The sequence below is a fragment of the Saccopteryx leptura genome, chromosome 7, assembly GCF_036850995.1.
Source record: "Saccopteryx leptura isolate mSacLep1 chromosome 7, mSacLep1_pri_phased_curated, whole genome shotgun sequence".
NCBI classification, from domain to species: Eukaryota; Metazoa; Chordata; class Mammalia; order Chiroptera; family Emballonuridae; genus Saccopteryx; species Saccopteryx leptura.
Window position 1 is genome coordinate 83,601,350 of NC_089509.1, and position 27,082 is coordinate 83,628,431.

The window sequence follows — 27,082 nt, forward strand, 5'->3', positions numbered from 1 at the left end:
CCGGAGCGCGAGGCGAGACCCAGCGGCCGGTCAGCCGAGGCGGGTCTGTCCGGGCGGGCCGGCGTCCCCTCTGATTGGTCGCCTGGATGACGAGTGCATTTACAGTCGGCCGTGAGGTGGTGGGAGCGTGCGTCAGCTTTGTGCAATCCGGAAGGGAGAAGGGGCGGGCCTGGAGGCTTAAGAGGGCCGCCGATTGGCTGGAAGGCGCCGCAGCCGGGAGACTTGGCCCCGCAGGAGATGGGAGGTGCCTTAAGTTTGGTCCCGGAGGTGGCTACCGGCTTTAGAGAGACGACCATGGCAGCTCGGGCCGGTCAGAAGACCCTGAGGAGAGTGGTCTCCGTCTCGGGATGTCGTCCAAAGTCGGCGGCGGGGGCTGGAGCCCCGATTTCGGCGCAGGGGCCTGCGCGGAACGCCAGGTAATACGCAACAGGGGGCCCCGCCCGTGGTAGTTTTCCGCCCGGGCCTGCTGAGTTGGGAGGACCGAGATTATATTAAATGAGGCGGCACTAGACCGGGAGAGAAAAGGTTTCCTACGTTCTGTATTGGAGGGACTCGGACGCCGTGTTCATCACCCGGGGCGGGAGGCTCGCCAGCCTATCCCGGCCGCCCGGCTGTGTTTGTGTATCGCTGCCCTCGGGAGAGGCGGTGAATCTTCAGCGAAGCAACTTTGGAAGCAGCTGATAAAGCAACTCAGCCTCCCCTGCCTTTGAGCTTTTCCGGTCTCCTCCCCCATGGCTGCGGCTGCTGCTGCTGTTGGAAAGGGTGAACTTTGCGGACGAGGGTTGGGGCTGCTGGGCTTGCGGGAGTCGGTGTCTGGCAGTGAACCCCCTTCGCCTGTCTCCTGCGTGCCAGATGACCAGACGTGCTTCCCAGTTTCTGGTCGAGGTCTTTGCCCCCGCCCTTTGGTTCTTGCAAAACTAAATGTAGCCGACGTAGGAGACTTGGATTTTTTTCCACTCCACTGTAACTTACAGGTCCTGTAACCTTGAACCAGAGTCTGCCTTCGATTTTCCTGCTTGATTCCGTTGTGGTGGGTGAGGGTGGAGAAGGACGTGGACCAGGAAGAATTCCATACTTCCACCGCTTAGTTTCTTTTTACTAATGATATTACAATTAATTCGGCTCAAAAAAACCCACAAAGTTATTTCAAATGAAATCAGTTGTAAACAGTACAGGATGGAGGGAGAAATCACACATGTAGTTGAGCTCCAGGACATTTTGGTTCTATGAAGAATGTTTTTAAATGCCAACAACTCAGCCTACTTGTATTTTTAGACATGGTGGTTGAAACTGAAAATTATCTCGTATTGTTTACTCCCGCTTTGAAACTACCTGAAGAAGTAGCTCCAAGCAGAACATACCCTATCATGCTTTAGATCTGCTTCTTTTACTCTTATAAAATGGTGGCTTGCAAATAAACAAAACTGTCCCTTTTAAGAAGACAAATACAATTGTTTTAGTGATAAGATTAAGGCTTACATTTCAAGATAAATATCTATTGTTTATGATAATGAAGATGGAGGGAGTTAAAGAGTTCATTGTTACTCAGAAATAGTAACATAGATTCTGGCCGTTTATTACAATTATATTAATGGATTACATATACAATTATATGTAATTATAATAAATATAGTAATTATAGAGTATTACATATACTCTAGTATTTGAGATGTGATATTGCAAGACTAGTGACAGAAAAGCTGTCCATCTGGTCCAGTTTTTTTGTTGTTTTTCTTGGGATTTTTTGTTTTTTGTTTTTCCTAAATTAGAAGTGGGGAGGCAGTCCGACAGACTCCCGCATGCGCGGGACTGGGATCCACCCGGCATGCCCACTAGGGAGTGATGCTCCCTTAAGGCTGGAGCCATTGTAGCGCCTGAGGCGGAGGCCATGGAGCCATCCTTGGTGCCTGGGCCAACTTTGCTCCCATGGAGCCTTGGCTGCGGGAGGGGGAGAGACAGAGAGGAAGGAGAGGGGAGGTGTGAAGAAGCAAATGGGCGCTTCTCCTGTGTGCCCTGGCCAGGAATCGAACCCAGGACTTACACATGCCAGGCTGACGCTCTACCCCTGAGCCAACTGGCCAGGTCCCTGTTTTGTTTTGTTTTGTTTATTTTAGTAAGAAGAGAGAGAAGGAGGGGAAGAGCAGGAAGCATCAACTCCCATATGTGCCTTGACCAGAATTTCAGGTTGCCGCTGTATTCACTGCACCACCACAGATTAGGCCTGGTCCAGTTTTAATTTTATGGTTTAATCATATATATGACAGAATGGCTCCTCATTTTGCTGTTGAAGACATTATTATTATTATTATTTATTTTATTTTATTTTTTTTTTTTGAGAGAGAGAGCAGAGAGGGAGAGACAGGAACATTGAGCTGCTCCTAGATGTGCCCTGATCTGAGAATCAAACCAGCAACCTCTGCACTCTGAGACGTCGCTCCAACAAACTGAGCTATCTAGCCAGGGCTTAACTTTTATTGATTTTTAGAGAGGGGAAAGGAAAGGGAAGCATTTGTTATTCCATTCAGTCGTGCATTTTTTTTGGTTACTTCCCTTGTGCGCCCTGACTGGGGATCGAACCTGCAACCTTGTTTTGTGATGATGCTTTTAATCTTAGTTAATCTGCCAGGGCCCAAGACACATTATTCTTTTTTATTTTTAATTTTTATTTTTTTTATTTTTTATTTTTTTTTTTTTCATTTCTGAAGCTGGAAACGGGGAGAGACAGTCAGACAGACTCCCGCATGCGCCCGACCGGGATCCACCCGGCACGCCCACCAGGGGCGTCCTGGGCGTCGCCATATTGCGACCAGAGCCACTCTAGCGCCTGAGGCAGAGGCCAAGGAGCCATCCCCAGCGCCCGGGCCATCTTTGCTCCAATGGAGCCTTGGCTGCGGGAGGGGAAGAGAGAGACAGAGAGGAAAGCGCGGCGGAGGGGTGGAGAAGCAAATGGGCGCTTCTCCTGTGTGCCCTGGCCGGGAATCGAACCCGGGTCCTCCGCACGCTAGGCCGACGCTCTACCGCTGAGCCAACCGGCCAGGGCTTATTTTTAATTTTTTTAAAAAATTTATTCATTTTAGAGAGGAGGAGGGGGAGAGGAGCTGGAAGCATCAACTCCCATATGTGCTTTGACTGGGCAAGCGCAGAGTTTCAAACCAGCAACCTCACTGTTCCAGGTCAATGCTTTACCCACTGCGCCACCAACACACATTATTCTTGATAGCATGTGAAAATAGATGTGCTATCCAGGGCATTGTAACTATAGTATGCAAACTGATCAGAAAAACAACTATAAGATTGCTCTAAACACAGGTATTTCCCTTATGATTATAGTTGGATTGTGTAAGGATTTCTTTTGACTGGATGAAGGAATGGTATTACATGAATCTATTGCAAAATTCAAAACCATATACAGTGAAAAGTAAACTACCTAATCAACCAGACACTTACTTAATTCACCTTTCCAGAAGCAAGGATCTTGTCTTTTCCTTACTCTCTCCAGGAGATAAATTTATCAGAAATCTCTTGATTAAAAAAGAATATGATAGATATCTTTGAAATATGTTCTTAGCATTATTATAAAGTCAGATATTACTTGTGATATCCTAGAAAACTTGGAATTCACAAAGCAATCTTGTTTTCCCTATTATATTATTTCTTGAAATGTTTTGTACAACTAGATACATAAGACTCCTAAAATCTTAAGAGGGGTCAATAAGTTCATATAGTTCATATGTTTGGTTCTTTTCCATTACATTTTAACAAATGGTTATGCAGCATTTAGCTTAACCATTTTTATTCATCTCCATTTCCTCTGGAATAAGCCCATCAACTTTTATTTTATTGATTTTTGAGAGTGAGGCAGGGAGAAAGAGAGACAAGAATATCTAGTTGTTCTTGTCTGTGCCCTGGCTGGGGCTCAAACCGGCAACCTCTGTGCTTCAGGATGATGCTCCAACCAAGAGCTGTCGTGCTCAGGACTTAATATTATTTTTTAGCTGATTCTTTTCCTTCTCTTTTGGAGAGAGAGAAAGAAGAGAGAAAGAAGGTAGGGGGAAGGGAAGCATTCATTCGTTGTTCCACTTAGTTGTGTATTTGTTGGTTTCTTCTTGTGTGTGCCCTGACTAGGGATCAAACCTACAACCTTGTTGTTTTGAGATGACGCTCTAACTGAGGAAGCTAACCAGCCAGAGCCTAACCCATTCGATTTTTAAAACGGTTTCAATTGCTCAAAGTTTTTCTTGTGTTATGGAGCCCAAATTTGTCTCCCTCTTGTTGTCTTTTGTCTTACATTTTGGAGCCTTATTTTCAGGTATCATCCCTTATATTCCCAATTTCTTCAACCATTCTTTGTTTAACATGATTTTCTGTCCTTTCCCAGCCAAACTATAGGGTGTCATTGTCCTTAAAGAAATTTTATGTATATATAAATCATTTTATAGAAATAAAATTTTTGCCTGACCAGGCAGTGGCACAGTGAATAGAGAGTTGGGCTGGGATGCTGAGGACCCAGTTTCAAAACCCCAAGATCGCTGGCTTGAGCAAAAAAAGCTCACCAGCTTGGACCCAAGTTTGCTGGCTCGAGCAAGGGGTTGCTCGGTCTGCTGAAGGCCCGCGGTCAAGGCTCATATGAGAAAGCAATCAATGAACAACTAAGGTGTCGCAACGAAAAACTGATGATTTATGCTTCTCATCTCTCTCCGATCCTGTTTGTCTGTCCCTATCTATCCCTCTCTCTGACTCTCTCTCTCTGTCCCTGTAAATAAATTAATAAATAAATAATATTTTTTAAAAAAATCAAGTTTTATATTTGATAACATAAAGAGATTTCACCAGGTCACCCTGTTCCCCTTTTTAAAATAATTTGAAGGCTTGATTTAATGAAATAGCAAGCATTTTATTACTTAGACCTCTTTAACAGCTTCTCATTAAGAATAAATACCAAATTGCTTTATCCCAGCCAATAATTTCCAGCATGATATAGCTTCATCCTGTCTTTCTAACATTATTTCATAGTACTCTCCCTTTGGCTTGCTATTAGACTTTTTTAGTTTCTGGACTTGCTGCTGCCTGGAATGCCCCCTATCTATGTACATATCTCTCCTCTTCATTTATATAAGTATAGTATTGTATTGTATTGTATGTGTTTACGAATAGGTGTACACATTTGTTACATACATATATACCTGTTTACCTTTTTCTCTCTTTGCATGGTTAATGCCTTCTTATGTATTATGTCTCAGCTGAAATTTAACCTCAGAAGGCTTCCTAGACCACTGTATCTAAACAAGATTCTAATTATATGTCCCCACCACCATTTCAGTTTTGGAGACCTCACTAGAATGTAATCTTCATAAAATTCATGTTTGTTTGTTTTTAATTTAATTTGAATATTAAATTTGGCCCTGGCCAGTTGGCTCAGAGGTAGAGCATTGACCCTGTGTGTGGATGTCCCAGGTTCAATTCCTAGGCAGAGCACATAGGAAAAGCGACTATTTGCTTCTTCACTGCTCCCCCTCTCACTTCTCTCCCTCTCCCTCTCCATCTTTACCTTCCTCAGCTATGGCTCAATTGGAGTGAATTGGCACTGGGTGCTAAGGATGTCTTTGTGGTCTCAGCCTCAGGCGCTAAGAATAGCTTGATTGCACGGAGCAATATAATACCCCAGATGGACAGAGTATCACCACATGGGGGCTTGCTGGGTAGATCCCAGTGGGGGCGCTAGTGGGATTCTGTCTCGGCCTCCCCTCCTCTCACTTATTTAAAAAATATATATTAAACGTAATGGGGGACACTAATCATAAGTACATAGGTTTCAAGTAAATATTTCTTTTTTTTTTTTAAGAAGTTATCCCCCAAATCTGAGAGATTTTTTTTTTTTTTTAGATTTTATTTATTCATTTTAGAGAGAGAGAGAGACAGAGAGAGGAGGGAGGGAGGAGCAGAAAGGATCAACTCCCATATGTGCCTTGACCAGGGAAGCCCAGGGTTTTGAACCAGCAACCTCAGTGTTCCAGGTCAATGCTTTTACCCACTGTGCCACCACAGGTCAGGCTCAAGTAAATATTTCTATATCATTTGAACTGTTTGTATTGTGTGCCCATCACCCAAAGTCAAATCACTTTCCATCATTGTATATTTGCCCCTCTCTAGTCTCCTTCCCCAATCCTCCTCCCCATCATGTTGTTGTATTCACCATTATATCCCTACTGCCTAGCACAGGAGAGGAGATTGATAAGTATGTGAACTAATGCATGAATAGTAATGTAAAAATAGTAATAATCTTATTAAGGAAAGGCTAAAAATATTTAGGCAGACAAGAGAATATCAGACACCTGCTAGAACAATTAACATTTGCCTGACCTGTGGTGGCGCAGTGGATAAAGCATCGACCTGGAATGCGGGGGGCACCAGTTCGAAACCTCTGCCTTGCCTGGTCAAGGTACATATGGGAGTTGATGCTTCCCACTCTTCCTTCCTCCCCCCCCCTCTCTAAAATGAATACATTAAAAAATTTAGAATAATTAGCTTGGCATATGTTTTTATACATGTGTAGAAATGCAGATCAGAAGGGAGAAGGATGACAGAGCAATGGTTCTGACAGGGTCTCCAGATCTCTCTCAAAGTGAACCTAATTTCACCTCTTAATAGAGTAGATCAAGAATTAAGGAACTTCTGGGAAAACAACCTGGGTAGATAAGATGAGATGAAAAAATATATGATGAATATTCTGACAAGTGTATGGCAAGATTATGTTGTCACACATGACTACGGACTGAAAACCAACATTTTGGGAGAGATCCCTTTTGTGCCAGAAGTTTCTAACCCTAACTATAAGCTGTTATTTTAGTTTTTTTAAAGGTGCTTAAGAAGTTTTTTGTGTGTCTCAGGGATATTGTCCAGTTGCAGAGCCTTCTGAATGAAGTGTGATAATTACGATCTCTAAAATTTGTGTTTCCTTTTAATTATTTTCTTTTTAATTTTTAATGTCATTCTAAATCACATAATTTTTGTCTTTTTAGATATTTCGATTCCTGTGGTATACTGATGAGCAGAACTCTTCCTCTACATACCTCAATTTTGCCTAAGGAGATATATGCAAGAACTTTCTTCAAAATTGCTGCACCATTAATAAACAAAAGAAAAGAATATTCAGAGAGGAGAATTATAGGGTTTGTATATAATAATATATAGTTCTACTAAAAGAGCACATTCACAATTTTCTGGAGAGTATCATGTCTCCTTTTTTGGATTCTCTGCTTATAGACTAAGTTCTGGTTTTTCTAAGTTGGCCTTTCCATAGCCCTTGCTTTTTATAAATATTTGTTGTGTGGATATAATTATGTAGTTACTTTATAGGATACACTGAAACCTTAACATGTAAAGGAAATAATTGAGTTGTTCATGATCTACATTTTTGTATACTGTTCTTTTTTTTTTTTTTAACAGAGACAGAAAGAGAGAGAGTCAGAGAGACGGATAGATAGGAACAGACAGACAAAAATGGAGAGAGATGAGAATCATCAATCTTCAGTTTTTCATTGTTCATTGATTGCTTTCTCACATGTGCCTTGACCACGGGCCTTCAGCAGACCGAGTAACCCCTTGCTCGAGCCAGCGACCTTGGGTCCAAGCTGGTGAGCTTTGCTCAAACCAGATGAACCCGCGCTCAAGCTGGTGACCTCGGGGTCTCGAACCTGGGTCCTCGGCATCCCAGTTCGACACTCTACCCACTGCACCACCGCCTGGTCAGGCATACTGTTCTTTTCTATAGTGGCAACATTACTAATATATAGGCCCAAATATGTTTATATTGCTTCCTCACAATACACACATACATAGATGAATACATAGAAATATAATAAGAGGCTCCTACTATCTAGAGGTTGGCAGACCTCTTGTATAAAGGGCCTGGTAGTAAATGTGTTAGGTTTTTTTTTTTTGAACCATACTGTCCCTGTTGCAACCACTTAACTCATTGTAGCCCAAAAGTAGCCATAGAAAATAAGTAATAAATGAAAGGGCATGACTATGTTCTGATAAATCTTTATGTCCAGAAATAGGCATTGGGCCAGGTTTGGCCACTGATCTAGGGGTATGTATAGCATAGGACAGAGACTCGGCAGTTCTTCCAGATTAGAAATACAGCATCCCTTCGCAGGGGAACTTTTCTAAAGGTGTCTTAATTCACTACAGGCAATGAAATTAATATGTGAATTCTTGTAAAGGTATATTTTATTCATTTTATTCAGGGTTTTTTTCTGATTTTTCTGTAATAAAGGACTTACTGCTAACTCAACTTTATCACTAAATTACATTTATCACTGGCTAGTCTCTGTACTAGTTAAACAGTGACTACTACCTATACCAGGGGTTGGGAACCTATGGCTCACGAGCCAGATGTGGCTCTTTTGATGGCTGCATCTGGCTCACAGACAAATCTTTAATAAAAATAATAATAACATTAAATATATAAAACATTCTCATGTATTACAATCCATTCATTTCCTACCGCTCATGTTCATGGTTGCAGGTGGCTGGAACGAATCACAGCTGTCCCCCGGGACAACAACAAATTTTTATTGGATAATGCGCAACGTACACGGGTCGTTGTATGGCTCTCATGGAATTACATTTTAAAATATGTGGTGTTCATGGCTCTCTCAGCCAAAAAGGTTCCCAACCCCTGACCTATACAGATAAAACCCAAAAGTTTATTTCCTATGTAAAGTTCAAGTGGGTGTTCTCAATCCATGGGTAGCAATCCTTTAGTGATTCAGAAACCCAGACTCTATCCAGCTTTTACTTTTATGATTTCTTAATCATCAGTCTTTTTCTTTATTTTTAATTTTATTTTTCAATTATAGTTTGCATTCAGTATTATTTTCTATTACTTTCAGGTCAACAGCATAATGGTTAGACAATTATATACATACTTCACAAAGTGGTCCCCCCAATATTTCAAGTACCTGTCTGGCACCATACATAGTTATTACAATATTATTGACTATATTTCCAGTGCTGGACTTTGCACCCCTGTGACAGTTTTGTGACTAACAATTTATAGGGTTTTAAAATTTTTTTATTAATGTTTATTTTATTGATTTTAGAGAGAGAGAGAGAAACATTAATGTGTTCCTGTATGTGCCCTGACCGGGGATCAAACCAGCAGCAACCTCTGCTCTTCTGGACAATGCTCTAACCACCGAGCTATTTGACCAGGGCCCAATGTGTAGTTCTTAATTCATTCACCTTTTTCACCCAATCCGCTGCTCCTTTGTCAACCATCAGTCTGATGTCTGTATCTATGAGTGCGTTTTTATTTTGTTGTACTTTGTTTATTTTGTTCTTTAGATTCGTTATGAGTACGTGAAAGTTTACAGTATTCTTGTATTATTTGTTAATTATTGTATTATTTTCCATATGAACAACTGTAAACCTACTTTTGCCCCACCCTGCATGTACCACAACTATTTTATCCACTTGTCTCTCTTAAAAAGATATACAAGAGCTAGTCATGTGTGTGACCTTATCTAAATGCAAGGGTAGAGGAACTGGGAATTGTAATCCATGGTGGGCAACTTTTTCCCATCAACACCACCGAAAGGAAGTGCAGGTCTTTGGATGGCTAGACATCTTTGCCACAACTGGTATTTGTTAAAAAGAGATAATGATATGCCTGACCAGGCAGTGGCACAGTGGATAGAGCATTGGACTGGGACCAGAGAACCCAGGTTCGAGACCCTGAGGTTGCCAGCCTGAGCATGGGTTCATCCGGTTGAGTGTGGGGTCGCTGGCTTGAGCATGGGATCATAGACATGACCCCATGGTCACTGGCCTGAGCAAGGGGTCACTCATTCTGCTGTAGCGCTCTGGTCAAGGCACATATGAGAAAGCAATCATTGAACTACTAAGGTACCACAACGAAGAATTGATGCTTCTCATCTCTCCCCCTTCCTGTCTGTCTCCTTATGGGTCTCTCTCTCTGACTCTCTGTCTCTGTCCAAAAAAGAGAGAGAGAGAGAAATGACAATAAAATGATAAGAATTAGTGAGTTACATAATCTGTTTTACTTTTTTTTTTAAGTCTGCTTTACTTTCGAATCACTAATATCTTCCTTTCACTGTGCACCTGTCATTTGACAGGCATTGCTGAGTGCTTTATATTTATTGTTTCATTTAATTCTCACAGTAGGCATGTGAACTAGGTGGTGTTATTCCCATTTTAGAGATAAGGAAACTGAATCTCAAAATAATAATGTACATTGTGTCATGACTCCCCACCATATTTTATTTATTCTCACGTGCTTTCTTCTTTTTTCTCATACTAAAATTATTTCTTTTTTTAAAATTTTTAATTTAATTTAATTATTTTTTTTTTTGTGAAAGAGACAGAGGGAGACAGAGAGAGGGATAGATAGGGACAGACAGACAGGAAAGGAGAGGGATGAGAAGCATCAATTCTTTGTTGTGGCTCCTTAGTTGTTCATTGATTGCTTTCTCATATGTGCCTTGACCGTGGGGCCACAGCAGACCGAGTGACCCCTTGCTGAAGCCAGAGACCCTGGGTTTAAGCTGGTGAGCTTTTGCTCAAACCAGATAAGCCCGCGCTCAAGCGGCGACCTTGGGGCCTTGAACCCGGGTCCTCCGCGTCCCAGTCCGACACTCCATCCACTGCGCCACTGCCTAGTCAGGCTCTCATACTAAAATTCTTTAAAAAAAATTTTTTTGTTTTAGATTTTACTTTTTGGTTTTTGGAGAGGGGAGAAAGAGGAGGGAGAAGCAGGAAGCATCTACTCATAGTAGTTGCTTCCTTATATATGCCTTGACCAGGCAAGCCCAGGGATTCAAACTAGCGACCTCAACATTCTAGGTTGATGCTTTATCCACTGCGCCACCACAGGCCCAGCATCTCATACTAAAATTCTTTTATTATGAACTGATCTTATCCGATGATCATCATATCTTTTATTCCCCATATTTACCATAAAGATGATATAGCTTTAATTTATTAAGTGCTTATTAAGCATTTTAAACTATGCCAAAACTATTTCATTTAACCTTCAAAAGAACACTCTTGACCTGTGGTGGTGCAGTGGATAAAATTTTGATCTGGAACACTGAGGTCCCTGGTTTGAAACCCTTAGGCTTGCCTGGTCAACACATACATGGGAGTTGATGCTTCCTTCTCCTCCCCCCTTCTCTCTCTCTCTCTCCTCTCTCCTCTCTCTAAAATGAATAAATGAAATCTTAAAAAAAGAGAGAGAGACACACACAGTAGGGGTATTTTTCAGTTATGGATGAAGAAAGTGAATTTGAGAAGTTAATCTACCCAGGGTCACATGGCTTAGTTTGTTTTAGAGTGGATATTTGAACACAGTCTTTTCTGACTGCTGCAAAGTTCATCCCTTTGGCCACGTGCTGCACCACGTTTTTAACCTTTGTAGACTACCGGTTATAGCAGTTAGCTTCCATGTTACAAAGTGTCAAACTTCCTGGGACTTTTTTTGGCATTTCTTTCAAAATGAAAACCTGGAGAAGGTAGATTTTTCTTCCTGCCATTCTGCTGTGGGCTTTATTTCATGATTATAAAAATTGATTTACACATATGTAAAGACCTATTCTGTCATATTCAGAAATACCCTTTTGTAATTTAGATTGTGGTGGTTTAAATTACTTTATCATTTTGAGGTGAATTATGTTTTATTTCTTTTTTTTTCTTTTTTTTTTTAACATTGCAACTCCTCCTCGTGGGAATTTTTTTTTAATAATGTTAAATCAGCCTGACCAGGTGGTGGCGCTGATAGAGCATTGGACTGGGACGCAGAGGACCCAGGTTTGAAACCCCGAGGTTGCTGGCTTGAGCACAGGATCATGGACATGATCTCATGGTTGCTGGCTTTGAGCCCAAAGTCGCTGGCTCGAGCCCAGACGTCTCTGGCTTGAGCAAGGGGTCACTGACTTGGCTTGAGCCCCCCAGTCAAGGCACTTAGGAGAAGCAATCAACGAACAACTAAAGTGTCACATCTACTATTTGATGCTTCTCATCTCTCTTCCTTCCTCTGTCTCTCAGTCTCTCTTAAAAATATATATATATTTATATATATTGTAAACCTCTCTGCTCTAAAGTATAAAGTTGATCTTTTAAGTAACTGATACAGAGCTCCACAGTGTAGGTGTACCAGAATTGAATGCCTACCAACTGGTAAACATTTAGGTGTTTTCTCTCAAACTTGCAATTTTTAAATGCTGGTCACTAATTAAAATAGTAAAAACTATGTCTAAAAGCCACATTCACATGTGGTCTGCCAGATTATGACCTCTACTAACTATATATGCATTTAGCTCCCTTTTATTTTGTGTTACTTTGAAGTCATTCATTTCAGAGTATGAATGATTCAACATGTGTCCCAAATGATTTATTGCCATATTGGCAATAAGTTTGTTTTTTTTTTATATTCAGTTTAAAGTATATGTATATCAGATAATGGCATATATTTTGCAACATGAAATAAAATAATTTTAAATACATTTTTTTAAAAAGTGTGTGTATACCATATAACTAAATGCAGGTAACAGTTCTTTTTTTCTTTTTTTTTAAAGTTACTCTATGCAGGAAATGTATGATGTTGTATCAGGAATGGAAGATTACAAGCATTTTGTTCCTTGGTGCAAAAAATCAGAAATAATATCAAAGAGATCCGGATACTGCAAAACACGTTTAGAAATTGGGTTTCCACCTGTGTTGGAGCGCTACACATCAGTAGTAACCATGGTGAAACCACATTTGGTAAAGGTAATAATTGTTTTTTTTTAATATTCCCCAAGTATTGATTATATAAAATGGGTTAAAGTGTAATCACTTAAAAAAAGATTTTCCTAACCTAATAGAAGAGGAGGGGGCGAGAAGAAACCATACTAGTATTATTACCTGTTTTATACAGTATTATCATTATTCTTTCCATATAAAAATTTGACTAGAATATGGAACTGAGAAGCTTTTTTTTTCCCCTTATGTTGAAGACTACTGACTTGCAGGAAATATTGGACCACTCAAGTGAGATTTTTTTTTTTTTTTTTTTTTTTTTGTATTTTTCTGAAGCTAGGAACGGGGAGAGACAGTCAGATAGACTCCCGCATGCGCCCAACCGGGATCCACCCGGCACGCCCACCAGGGGTGATGCTCTGCCCCTCCGGGGCGTCACTCTGTTGCGACCAGAGCCATTCTAGCGCCTGGGGCAGAGGCCAAGGAGCCATCCCCAGCGCCCGGGCCATCTTTTCTCCAATGGAGCCTCGGCTGCGGGAGGGGAAGAGAGAGACAGAGAGGAAGGAGAGGGGGAGGGGTGGAGAAGCAGATGGGCGCCCCTCCTGTGTGCCCTGGCTGGGAATCGAACCCGGGACCTCTACACACCAGGCCAATGCTCTACCACTGAGCCAACCGGCCAGGGGAGAAATATTTTTAAGTTAAGCTTTGCACTGTTTTTTTAAGTGAAGGAAGGGAAAGTTGTTATAGGATGAAGAAAGCTAGAAAAGATAAATGTGGAGAGCATAAACATTGTTGTGGTTGTCCTGCCATTTTACCAGGTTCTGAAATGCCAGGTGCTGTTACATACATTGTGTTAACCATCTTACGCTTGTCAGCAGAGGGTACCCAGACTTCAGCACAAAAAAGCAGAATTTCATAGAGTAGTACCCATTACTTTAGAATTACTAGAGTGTGGTGACTAAAGACCATTTTTTAAATTTTTATTTATTGATTTTTAGAAAGAGAGAGAGAAAGGGGGGAGAAGCAGGAAGAACCAACTCACAGTATTTGCTTCCTGTAGGTGTCTTGAGCAGGCAAGCAACCTCAGCATTCCAGGTTGAAGCTTTATCCACTGTGCCTCCACAGGTCAGGTGACTGAAGACTCTTAAAGACAAGTTATGTTTTGTGCCCACAGGATTTAGTGGTGATATCATTTCTTGATAACTGGCCAGAGCTAAATGTCTTTGTCAGTTGTCAGGCATTGAATGAATTCTAACTCTTACAGCAGAAAGAGTATATTTGTCCAGTGGTGCTAAGAATTTCAAGTTCAGGCCCTGGCCAGTTGGCTCAGTAGGCGTGTGGAAGTCCCAGGTTTGATTCCTGGTCAGGGCACACAGGAGAAGACCCCATCTGCTTCTCCACCCTTTCCTCTCTCCTTTCTCTCTACCTCTCTCTTCCCCTCCCACAGCCAAGGTTCCATTGGAGCAAAGTTGGCCCAGGCACTGAGGATGGCTCCATGGCCTCCACCTCAGGTGCTAGAATGGCTCCGGTTGCAACAGAGCAATGCTCCAGAAGGGCAGAGCATCGCCCCCTAGTGGCATGCTGGGTGGATTCCTGTTGGGCGCATGCGAGCGTCTGTCTCTCTGCCTCCCTGCTTCTCACTTCAGAAAAATACAAAAAAGAAGAATTTAAAGTCCATCCTAGTCTCATTTTCAAAACTTGAACTCTATTTAAAGCAGTGGTCCGCAGCCTTTTTTGGGCCACGGACCAGTTTAATGTCAGAAAATATTTTCACAGACCGGCCTTTAGGGTGGGATGGATAAATGTATCACATGACCGAGACAAGCATCAAGAGTGAGTCTTAGATGGATATAACAGAGGGAATCTGGTCATTTTTTAAAAAATAAAACATTGTTCAGACTTAAATATAAATAAAACGAAAATAATGTAAGTTATTTATTCTTTCTCTGTGGACCAGTACCAAATGGCCCATAGACTGGTACCGGTTCGCGGCCTGGGGGTTGGGGACCACTGATTTAAAGGACTGTGTTTTACTCTGGGACATTGCCATTATTACGAATGTTTTCATTGTTTGCCTCATAGTTTTGATTTTTTAGCTATAATTTGAAATTAGATAATTTACTCAAAGTTAGTTATATAGCCAAGACTCTAGCTCAGTATTTCTGATGGCAGTGAAAGAATATCTCTATAATCTTAATTTTTTTTCTATTCCCTAATCTCAGTTTCTTACCATTTAAACTTTGATATAACTTTTAACTTAATATATTGTGAAAAGAACTCTAAAAAAAAATCTCATTTTCTCCCCAACTTTCTTTTCTTTCCTGGCTTCTTAATACAAGCAGAGTTGTTAATCATTTTATCATTGCTCATGGGCCCATCTACACCCGCACGCTGCTTCCCCCACACACATACGTGCACCCACACTACATTTAATGTTCGGGAGTACCATACATCTTAAAGTTCCATGACTGTACCATACGGTGCTTATTCAATGGCTCTGTGCCTCTGCATATTCACTCTCTTCTACCTATAATGAACTTAATTACTTGCCTATTAATCTGTCAAATTCCAGCTCTCTGATGTTGCTTTCTCCCTTTACTTTCATATAATCAGTTCTACCTCTAATTCCTCTACATTTTTTACTTATTACCACTCTGTAATATAATTTATTTCTTAATCTAGATTTCTGCTTGACAAGATTGAGCTATGTGAGAGAAAGGGAAGTCCTCTTTTTCATCTCTGTATCCTCATTACCAATACTACAATGATGAGAGTAATGAGGGCTCCTTTTTTATGAAGATCTCACTACTATGTTCTTGGGTTATTGCAGACCTAGAGGTTCTCATAAAGTCTTGGAAGCTTTCAACACTGTTGAGGAGGGATGAAACGATATGAGGGGAAAAAAATCATAACATGTATTAGATGACTGTTGCTAGTTCAATTTTATGAAGCTATGAGAAATTAAGAGCCTTACACAAATCCACAGTTTAATTCCAAAACTATTTTTTCCGTTAAAATAAGCCGCCTCACTTAATGTGCTAATTTATTTTTTTTAAATACACTAATATATAACTATATATGCTCAGTTTTCAATTATCCCTTGGTTCAGGTTTTTTATTTTAATCCCTAATACATATATGTAACATACACTAAAAATAATAACCAAGGGAGGAGCAGAAGCCATGTGACATTTTCTGTGAATTATTAGCTTCCCCCAATGTGCTTTGACTTAATTTGTCAGTTATGATATGTTAGGCTACATGAATCTGTAATGACCAAAAGCCCTTGAAAGTTTTGTGCAGATTTAATAGATAAAACAGTTCAGTGAATCTTACCGCTTACTTCACAACAAATACATTTTCTTTTTTTCTTGAGAGGGAGAGTTAGGAAGGGAGAGACATGAGAAGCATCAACTCGTAGTTGTGTGATTTTAGCTATTTGTTCATTGATTATTTCTCATATGTGCCTTAACTGAGGGGGGAAGTGTCAGGACACATCAGTGATCCTTTGCCCAAACCAGTGATCTTTGGGCTTCAGCCAGCAACCTTGGGATCATGTTGATCTTGTGCTCAAGCCAGATGAGCCCACGCTCAAGCCAGCAACCTTGGAGTTTCGAACCAGGGTCCTCAGCTTCCCAGGTCGCAGCTTTATCCACTGTGCCACCGGTCAGGCCACAACATAAACATTTTAGATGGCAGCATAGTTTCTATGGTTGGAGCAGGGCAATTCAGTCAGAACAACCAATTGGAAGTCATCATCATAGCACCTCTACTGTGTTCGGTATCCCTACTGTTGGGAATGAGGTCTTTGGCAGTAATGTCCCTACCAAAACATACGAGTAAAGCCTGACTCAATGTGTAGAGCGTTGATCTAGGATGCTGAGGACCCAGGTTCAAAACCCCAAGGTTGCCAGCTTGAGTATGGGCTCACAGCTTGAGCACAGGGTTGCCAGCTTGATTATGGGATCATGGACATGATCTCATTGCCCAAAGCTATGGCTTTGAGCCCAAAGTTGCTGGCTTGAGCAAGGGGTTGCTGGCTCTGCCTGAGCTCCCATCCCCAGTGGCTCACTCCCCCATCCCCATGAAGGCACGTATGAGAAGCAATCAGTAAACAACTTAAGTGCCACAACTACGAGTTGATGTTTCTCATCTCTCTCCCTTCCTTTCTCTGTCTCTCTTTCTCTCTCTCATGCACACGTGTGTGCACGTAAAAAATAAAAATAAAAAATATCTATATATACTAGTAAAAACTTGTGGATCCTGAGGCTACATGATCAGTTTAAGTACAACACTGCCACATTTTGTGAAACAGTAATCAGAGAAAGGAGCTATATTGTATTGAGTCTTAGCAGCAGCTATTTCTCCTACTTTGTTAAATTTCCTATAAGCGACTTGTGTGATTGTAAGAAGGGTAGAATGTATTATCTTAAAATTGGTTAACTGAAATAGTAAGATTTTAATACAGACTTTTGATGCTCTTAAAAATTAGCTGCCCAGCTGACCAGGTGGTGGTGCAGTGGATGGAGTGTTGACCTCAGGTGCTGAAGACTGAGGTTCGAAACCCTGAGGTGGCTGGCTTATCCGCCTTGAGTGCCGGTTCACCAGCTTATGTGTGGTGTCACTGGCTTGAGTGTGGGATCGTAGACATGACCCCATGGCCACCGGCTTGAGCTCAAAGTCACTGTCTTGAGCAAGGGGTCTCTGGTTCAGTTGGAGCCTCCCCCCATCAAGGCACATATGAGAAAGCAATTAGTAAACAACTAAAACTGCCGCAACTGTGAGTTGATGCTTTTCATCTCCCTTCCTTCCTCTCTTTCTCTGGAAAAAAAATAATAAGCTGCCCATTATTGAATTTTATTTATATATATATATATATATATATATATATATATTTTTTTTTTTTTTTTTTTTTTTTTTTTTTTACAGAGACAGAGAGTCAGAGAGAGGGATAGACAGGGACAGACAGATAGGAATGGCGAGATGAGAAGCATTAGTTTTTCGTTGTGCATTGCAACACCTTAGTTGTTCATTGATTGCTTTCTCACATGTGCCTTGACCACGGGCCTTCAGCAGACCGAGTAACCCCTTGCTCGAGCCAGTGACCTTGGGTCCAAGCTGGTGAGCTTTTGCTCAAACCAGATGAGCCTGCGCTCAAGCTGGGAACCTTGGGGTCTCAAACCTGGGTCCTCGGCATCCCAGTCCGATGCTCTATCCACTGCGCCACCGCCTGGTCAGGCTGAACTATATATTTAAGCCAAACCTTTTGAAGAAAATTTTCACTTCTCCCCAGTGACTTAACATAGTGTGATAAATTCATTTATTAAAGTAGTATTCTAGCCTGACCAGGAGATGGCGCAGTGGATAGAGCGTCAGACTGGGATGCCGAGGACCCAGGTTCGAGACCCCGAGGTCACCAGCTTCAGCACGGGCTCATCTGGTTAGAGCAAAAAGCTCACCAGCTTGGACCCAAGGTCGCTGGCTCGAGCAAGGGGTTACTCTGCTGAAGGCCCACAGTCAAGGCACATATGAGAAAGCAATCAATGAACAACTAAGATGTCTCAATGTGCAACAAAAAACTAATGATTGATGCTTCTCATCTCTCCGTTTCTGTCTGTCTGTCCCTGTCTATCCCTCTTTGTCTCTCTGTCTCTGTAAAAAAATAAATAAAAATTAGACATTTAAAAAAAAAGTAATATTCTAATGAGTGCTCTTTTACAATGTCTAAATCAATTTTAAGACATTCACTGGTTTCCATATTTTAAATTAAAATAATATTTTTATAAACATGTAAATAGAGCATTTCTTCTTTCTTAGATTTTATTTGTTGATTTTTAGAAAGAGAGAGAGAGAAAGGGGAGTAGAGATGAGTGGGAAGCATCAATTCCTAGTAGTTGCTTCTCATATGTGCCTTGACCAGGCAAGCCTGGTCGAATGCTTTACCTACTGCGCCACTACAGGTCAGACTGAGCATTTCTCTATAAATAGTTGTTGGTATGAATGTAGTTGATCTATGTAATGAGTCTACCATGTTCCCATCTGATAATTGATTTAAACGTGTATAGATGAAGAGGAAGTGAGTAATAAACTGCAAATAGCTTTTTTTTTTTTAACTCTTTGGCTCCCAATTTGAACTATTTGTGGAGAGATCCAGATATAATCAGAGAAACTCTGTGTTTAGAGAGGCTGTAACTAGAAAATAAAAAGTGGCTGTTTACTTTGGAGGAAATGAATTTATTTATGCAAATCCTTATTTTGCTAATCTCTAATGCATAGCATCAGGGGAGGAAAAGGGTAAGTTTTTTTTTTTTTTTTATTTGAGAGAGAGAAACCTCAGTTTGTTGTTCTACTTTTTATTTATGCATTCATTGGTTGATTCTTGCATGTGCCCGGACCGGGGATCAATCTTGCAACCTTGGCATATTGGGACAATGCCTCAGCCAACTGAGCTACCCAGCCAGGGCTCAGTGTAAACTCTTAAGGGAATGAGTTATCAAAGAGAAAAGGGACTTAATCATTTATTGGCTCCAGTATATGCCAAGAGTTGAAAACTTAAGGTTTAATTGAGGAGGGGTGTGTAGACTTTGAAATAGGATTTTCAAAATTGTCTGCTGATGAGGAAAAGTGATATATATTCTTGAGATCAGTTGTCTACTAGTATAATAAGGCCCAGATAGCATTTTAGGATAGTAGATAAAGAAGCTGAACTTCATTCAAAGTTTTCACACTGCAGAAGGCAACTTTTTGGTGGGTCTCAGTCAGCATTTTTTTAGTGATATAGAATGGAAAATAAAATATTCTACACGTTATCAGTAAGTATTGTATATCAGTGTGTACACACACATATAAAGTAAACCTAAGCACTGAAGAGATTAGAGGTCAGAAAGCAGTGGATCAGCCCTGGCCAGTTGGCTCAGTGGTAGAGCGTCGGCCTGGCGTGCGGGGGACCCGGGTTCGATTCCCGGCCAGGGCACATAGGAGAAGCGCCCATTTGCTTCTCCACCCCCACCCCCTCCTTCCTCTCTGTCTCTCTCTTCCTCTCCCGCAGCCAAGGCTCCATTGGAGCAAAGATGGCCCGGGCGCTGGGGATGGCTCCTTGGCCTCTGCCCCAGGCGCTAGAGTGGCTCTGGTCACGGCAGAGCAATGCCCCGGAGGGGCAGAGAATCGCCCCCTGGTGGGCAGAGCGTGGCCCCTGGTGGGCGTGCTGGGTGGATCCCGGTTGGGCGCATGCAGGAGTCTGTCTGACTGTCTCTCCCCGTTTCCAGCTTCAGAAAAATACAAAAAAAAAAAAAAAAGAAAGCAGTGGATCAGGCACAGTAGTCATGGCCAGACTTGCATGAAAACTGGAAATAAAGAATAATGAGTGGGCCTGACCAGGTGGTGGCGCAGTGGATAGAACGTCCACTTGGAACACTGGGGACCCAGGTTCAAAACCCTGAGGTCAGGGGCTTGAGCATGGTGGGATCGTAGACATAACCCCATAGTCACTGGCTTGATCCCAAAGGTTGCTGGCTTGAATCCGAAGGTCACTGGCTTGAGCCCAAAGGTCGCCAGCTTGAGCAAGGGGTCACTGGCTCAGCTGGAGTTTCCTGTCAAGGCTTATATAAGAAAGCAATCAGTGCCTGACCAGGCAGTGGCACAGTGGATAGAGCATTGGACTGAGACGCAGAGGACCCAGGTTTGAAACCCTATGGTCGCGGGCTTGAGCCCAAGGTTGTCACTGGCTTGAGCAAGGGGTCACTCGGTCTGCTGTAGCCCTCGGTCAAGGCACATATGAGAAAGCAATCAATGAACAACTAAGATGCTGCAATGAAGAATTGATGCTTCTCATCTCTCTCCCTTCCTGTATGTCTATCCCTATCTGTCCTGCTCTCTGTCCCTCTCACAAAAACAAACAAACAGAAAGCAATCAATGAACAACTCAAGTGCCACAACTATGAGTTGTTGCTTCTCACTCTCTCCCTTTCTGTCTGTCTGTCTCTCTCTCACTAAAAGAAAGAAGGAGTAATGAGTTAAGGAAATGTGATTGAAAAGAGAAGAATCTTTGGGTAAGAAAGAAGAAACAGAATTGTCATAGGGGTCTGTGCTAGAAACCTTAGAAATATTTTAGCCATCTCATATAGTGCTGCATCAAATTGATATTATACTCATTTTACAGATTAAGGAAATATGATTCAGGGAATTAACTTGTTGAGGATCACTTATATATGGCAGAGCTGGAAATAAACTTCCAGGAAATCACTCCCTGTTTTGCTGTTGGAGGAGAGCACTCTTAAGTAGCACAGTGGGTGATAGCAGTGGAAGAGAACTGGCAATCTTGAGGATCCCAGAGGAAAAGAAACGGCTTATATTGGCAAGAGGTCACTTCCTTGTACCAAGCTAAAAATGAGACGTTTTTATCACCTGTGTTCTGAATATAAAAATATTTACTTTTCAAAGAAGTCATCGTCAGTACAGATTCTGGACAATCTGAATGGTATTTTATTGCAGTTTAATGTTTTCATTTTGTTCTAGGCATCCTGTACGGACGGGAAGCTTTTCAATCATTTGGAGACTGTTTGGCGTTTTAGCCCAGGTCTTCCTGGCTACCCAAGAACTTGTACCTTGGATTTCTCAGTAAGTCTCTTATAAAGCCCTTGATTTGTCCCAAAATCAGGTAAAGTTGGTAAATGAGGAATAATCCATTTATTAGAACCCAGATGCCATAATTAATAATAATCTTATTCATATAGCAGTTACTAAAAGAAACTTTTTTTAAGTCTCCGATTTTTGAGTATTCAATACCTTTTTTATACTAACTTGATAAGAAAGAATACCAATAAATCTTTCTATTCTGTTTCTTGAGTCTTTTTTTTTTTTTTTTTACAGAGTCAGAGGAATAGACGGGAACAGACAGACAGGAACGGAGAGATTAGAAGCATCAATCATTAGTGGGTTTTTTTGTTTTGTTTTGTTTTGTTTTTTTAGATTTTATTTATTCATTATAGAGAGGAGAGAGAGAGAGAGAGAGAGAAGCGGGGAGGAGCAGGAAGCATCAACTCCCATATGCGCCTTGGCCAGGCAAGCCCAGGGTTTCGAACCGGCAACCTCAGTGTTTCCAGGTTGACGCTTTATCCACTGTGCCACCACAGGTCAGGCTTAATCATTAGTTTTTTATTGCGCGTTGCAACACCTTAGTTGTTCATTGATTGCTTTCTCATATGTGCCTTGACCGTTGGCCTTCAGCAGACCGAGTAACCCCTTGCTCAAGCCAGCGAACTTGGGTCCAAACTGGTGAGCTTTGCTCAAGCCAGATGAGTCTGCACTGAAGCTGGACACCTCAGGGTCTGGAACCTGGGTCCTCCGCATCCCAGTCTAACACTCTATCCACTGCGCTACCACCTGGTCAGGTTGTTTCTGGAGTCCTTGAATAATCATTCCTTTTCTCTTTTCCAGTTTATACTAGGCCATAGATTATAAGACACATGCTATGACTTTACTGCCAATTTAATAATGATTTATTCACACCACATGAAATTTACACATTGATCTGTATCTTATGATGCAAATATATTATTAGTATCTTGGGACTAAGATATTTTTTTATTCACATCACCTTAGCTATAGAAAATTTAAAGCCACTTTTGGCTTTTTCTTTGCCGAGAGAATATATGTGTTCTCTATATTTGCAACTTAGGCATTACATTTTAAGAAATGATCATAATTTTGATTAAATTCCTATATGCTATTTTCAGTCTGGAATTGCTTTCATTAAAATATTAGTGGACATACCTGACCTGTGGTGGCGCAGTGGATAAAGCATCGATCTGGAACGCTGAGGTCGCCGGTTCAAAACCCTGGGCTCGCCTGGTCAAGGCACATATGGGAGTTGATGCTTCCTGCTCCTCCCCCCTTCTCTTTCTTTCTCTCTCTCTCTCTCTCCTCTCTAAAAATTAATAAAAGAAAAATTAAAAATATATATATATATTAGTGGACATTGCCTGACCAGGCGGTGGCGCAGTGGATAGAACATCGGACTGGGATGCAGAGGACCCAGGTTCGAGACTCTGAGGTTGCCAGCTTGAGCACGGACTCATCTGGTTTGAGCAAGGCTCACCAGCTTGGACCCAAGGTTGCTGGTTTGAGCAAGGGGTTATTTGAGCAAGAGGTTACTTGCTGAAGGCCCACGGTCGAGGCACATATGAGAAAGCAATCAATGAACAACTAAGGTGTCACAACAAAAAACTGATGATTGATGCTTCTCATCTCTCTCCATTCCTGTCTGTCCCTATCTATCCCTCTCTCTGACTCTGTCTCTGTTAAAAAATATATATATATATATTAGTGGACATTAATGGGACAGTGGGGAGATTTGTGTAGATTAGATAATAGCATTATTATCTAGTAGTATCAACTCCCTCTGTTAATTTCCTGGTTTTAATAATGGCACTGTGGGCCTTGGCCGGTTGGCTCAGTGGTAGAGCGTCGGCCTGGCGTGCAGGAGTTCTGGGTTCGATTCCCAGCCAGGGCACACAGGAGAAGCACCCATCTGCTTCTCCACCCCTCTCCCTCTCCTTCTTCTCTGTCTCTCTCTTTCCCTCCTGCAGCCAGGGCTCCATTGGAGCAAAATTGGCCCGGGCGCTGAGGATGTCTCTGTGGCCTCTGCCTCAGGCACTAGAATGGCTCTGGTTGCAACAGAGCGATGCCCCAGATGGGCATAGCATCGCCCCCTGGTGGGCGTGCCGGGTGGATCCCAGTCGGGCGCATGCGGGAGTTTGTTTGACTGCCTCCCCATTTCCAACTTCGGAAAAATACAAAAAAATAAAATAAAATAATGGCACTGTGGTTATAGAACACATTAAAACAGGGAAATCTGGGTGGCAGGCATATGAGAAATCTTTGTATTATTTTTGCAACTTTTTTATAAACCATAAATTATTTCAAAATGATAAAACTTTTAAAGCTTGGTGGGGGAGGGGAGTAAAGAGGAACAAATATACAGTAATGGAAAATGATTTGAGTTTGGGTGATGGGCACATAACACAATCAACAGATCAAATGCTATAGAAATGTTTACCTGAAATCTTTGTATTCTTATTGATCAATGTCACTCATTAAATTTAATTTTCTAAATAAAAATTAAAACAAAAAAGGAATAAAGACTGTAAGTCTAGCAAAAAATAACAGTGGATATTGGTCCTTAAAATGCTACTTCTCAAACCTTGTCTTGAACTCTTATCTTGAGGGGATATAAAGTTCTAGATCACTGTCTACTTTAATATTGAACCACCTGCCCCATCTGTTTTGTGAATCAGTCTCATCTTCTTGCTGCTACTTCTCTTGGGAATAACCTATCAGAAGGATCACTTCCCTTTGTTATTTCCTATTGTGATGTAGGATGGATCTAAAAGGGACCCATTAATAAGAAGCCAGAGTAAAAAATGTAGTAGTATTCAGCAAAGCCTTTTTCACTTTTTTTAACTCAATAAAAGCAGGCTCTGCCTTGAAATGAGAGACATTGGTCTTGTTATTATGCCAACAGTTGTGCTGGCAGTAAATATAACTCACTTTTCTGAGATGTATTTAAAATCTCATCTAGCTAGACCCAGATAGCTCTGCCTTAGACACTGGACCAAGTAGTCCACTTCACATTGTGAACACCCAGCACTACCCTAAGTGTAGAGATTTAGTAAAAGAACAATCTTCTTCGATTAATTATTAACATTTTCCTACAGATTTCTTTTGAGTTTCGCTCACTTCTGCACTCTCAGCTTGCCACTTTGTTTTTTGATGAAGTTGTAAAGCAGATGGTAGCTGCCTTTGAAAGAAGAGCCTGTAAGCTATACGGTCCAGAAACAAACATACCTCGGGAATTAATGTTTCATGAAGTTCATCAGACGTAACGGGGAAAAGAGAACTGGAACTGGTCACCCATTTGTAACTTTAGTTTATTCACTTTTAGAACCTGCTTTTATCATTTGCTTTCAGAAGTCAGAAAGCATTTGTTCAACCCAGCTTTAATTATAAACCTGCACCATTGAAAAATTGCACTTGAAATGGAACCACATGTACATAGATTTCAATCAAGTATAATTCAAAGTAATGTGTACATTAGCCTATTTACAATAATGGGATGCCGTCACTACTGCTAGAATACTGATACCACTCTTCTGAGCAGAAATTGACATTTTAACTTTAGTTATCTCTTAACCTGAAAGAGGTTAGTTGAGATACTCATGTATTAACCATATCACGTTTAAGTTATTAAATTCAGACTATTTATAACTTATTGTCATAGGGCCTGCCTCATTGGGTTAGGATAGTTGAGTAATCATACTTAACAGTAAAAACTTTTGACTTAAAAGTACTGTTAATGAAGGTTCCCTGGCACTTTTATTTTTAAATTGTTCATATGGGTAGTAGGAGATAATTCAGTGGTGGTTTAGTGAATTTAGCTCCCTGACAAACTGAATTTTTGGTGAGTGGTCCAGAGCTTTTTTATCTAGTTTGCATCCCTCTCGCAGGTATTTTGACTGCTGTTTCAATAATGCTGATTGTGCATCAAATTGTGTCTACAGCAGTGAGCAATAGGTGAAGATAAGTTGGTTGATATATCTCCAGCACCATGCACCGTATTTTCTATTTATTGTGTGTACTCACTTTCAATAATGTATTTCAAACTGATATTTTTGTAAACAAATCAATGTAAGGACTAAAGTAACTTAATAAAGTTAATTTGTTTATTTTTTGTAGTTATTTTGGTTATTGAAATGTCAGAATGTATATTTACATAGATAAAGTTTAATTATAGCACTTATGTCTTAAAAATACTTCCAAAGAAACAAATCTGGACAAAATTCAGTCTTTTATTCAGTGTTGATCTTCCCTCCTTTCACTCCATACCCAGCAACTCTCTTGCATTACCTTCCAATTATCGTGCTATTAACTGTTTCCTTAGATCAGTAAGGGACCTCAATAATGAATTCCCTACTAGCCCTGGCCGGGTAGCTCAGTTGGTTAGTAACCCATTGACTTGATACACCGAAGTTGCAGGTTCAAGCCGGTCTTTTTGGCCTTTGAAAGAAGAGCCTGTAAGCTATATGGTCCCTACTAGCCCTGGCCCAGTGGATATGGCAACAGCCGGCATATGGACATCCTGGTCAGAACACACAGAAGCGCCCTGGCCGGTTGGCTCAGCAGTACAGCATCGGCCTGGCGTGCGGGGGACCCGGGTTTGATTCCCGGTCAGGGTACATAGGAGAAGCGCCCATTTGCTTCTCTACCCGCCCCCCTCCTCTGTCTCTCTCTTCCCCTCCCGCAGACAAGGCTCCATTGGAGCAAAGAGGGCCCGGGCGCTGGGGATGGCCCTTTGGCCTCTGCCCCAGGCGTTAGAGTGGCTCTGGTCTTGGCAGAGCCTTGCCCCGGAGAGGCAGAGCGTCGCCCCTGGTGGGCGTGCCGGGTGGATCCCGGTCGGGCGCATGCGGGAGTCTGTCTGTCTCTCCCCGTTTCCAGCTTCAGAAAAATTAAAAAAAACAAAAAAAAAACACAGAAGCAACCATCTGCTTCTCTCCCTCTTCCTCTCCTGCAGCCAGTGTTTCGATGGGTTCAAGCATCAGCCCCAGGCACTAAGGATGGCTCCGTTGTTCAGAGCAAGACAGCCTCAGGAGCTAACAATATCTCTGGGGTTGTCCGTTGGGTCCCGGTGGGGCACACATGGGAGTGTCTTATCTCCCTCACTTAAAAAGTTTTTGAGTGGCCAAGACCCAGATCCTCCAACACCCACCCCCCCCCCCCCCCCGCAGTACTTCTTTTGATGGAAATAACCCATACTTAACACTTTACTATTCTTCAGAATGCCATAGGTCAGTTCATACATTCAGAATCTTGGTTGGGATATAACTGGGTTATTATGGTAGCATGTAAATGGTATTTTGGTGAGGTGCCCAAATGTTGCCTTGATCTGGCCATCCTTTTGACCCATGAAGTTCCCCAAGTATGTTCAGACCTCAGTCATAGTAAGTGGTAGACAGGATATAAACTCAAGCATTCTGGCTCCAATACCTACGTCTTGGGTTTGCTTTCTCTAGTACAACAGTCCAGAGGCCATGACCTGTATTATCTAATAAAAACCAAGCGCAGCCTGACCTATGGTGGTGCAGTGAATAAAGCGTTGACCTGGTACAGTGAGGTTGCCAGTTCAACTCTCTGGGCTTGCCCGATCAAGGCACATACAGGAAGCAACTACTGCAAGTATAGGCTTCTTGCTTTCCCTCCCTTTCTCACCCTCTCCCCCCAACCAATAAAAAATTTGTATTTAAGTCTGAACGATGTTTTATTTTTAA

At 41.6% G+C, this 27,082-nt stretch overlaps 1 protein-coding gene across 1 annotated transcript; it reads left to right on the forward strand.

Moving 5' to 3' along the window:
* Positions 1 to 113: 113 nt before the first annotated feature.
* COQ10B (coenzyme Q10B) lies at positions 114 to 25,492 on the forward strand. Its single transcript, XM_066344876.1, has 5 exons — positions 114 to 416; positions 7,020 to 7,169; positions 12,600 to 12,792; positions 21,276 to 21,377; positions 24,476 to 25,492. Exons 1-5 carry the CDS (start codon positions 238 to 240, stop codon positions 24,641 to 24,643), a joined length of 792 nt encoding a protein of 263 aa, XP_066200973.1. The 5' UTR covers positions 114 to 237; the 3' UTR covers positions 24,644 to 25,492.
* Positions 25,493 to 27,082: the final 1,590 nt, after the last annotated feature.

Excerpts from the sequence above, each read along its gene's own strand:
- COQ10B (XM_066344876.1), top strand. The coding sequence starts at position 238 with ATGGGAGGTGCCTTAAGTTTGGTCCCGGAGGTGGCTACCGGCTTTAGA. Across the intron at positions 7,170-12,599 it reads TCAGAGAGGAGAATTATAGG|TTACTCTATGCAGGAAATGT; the intron begins GTTTGTATATAA and ends TTTTTTTTAAAG. Across the intron at positions 12,793-21,275 it reads TGAAACCACATTTGGTAAAG|GCATCCTGTACGGACGGGAA; the intron begins GTAATAATTGTT and ends ATTTTGTTCTAG.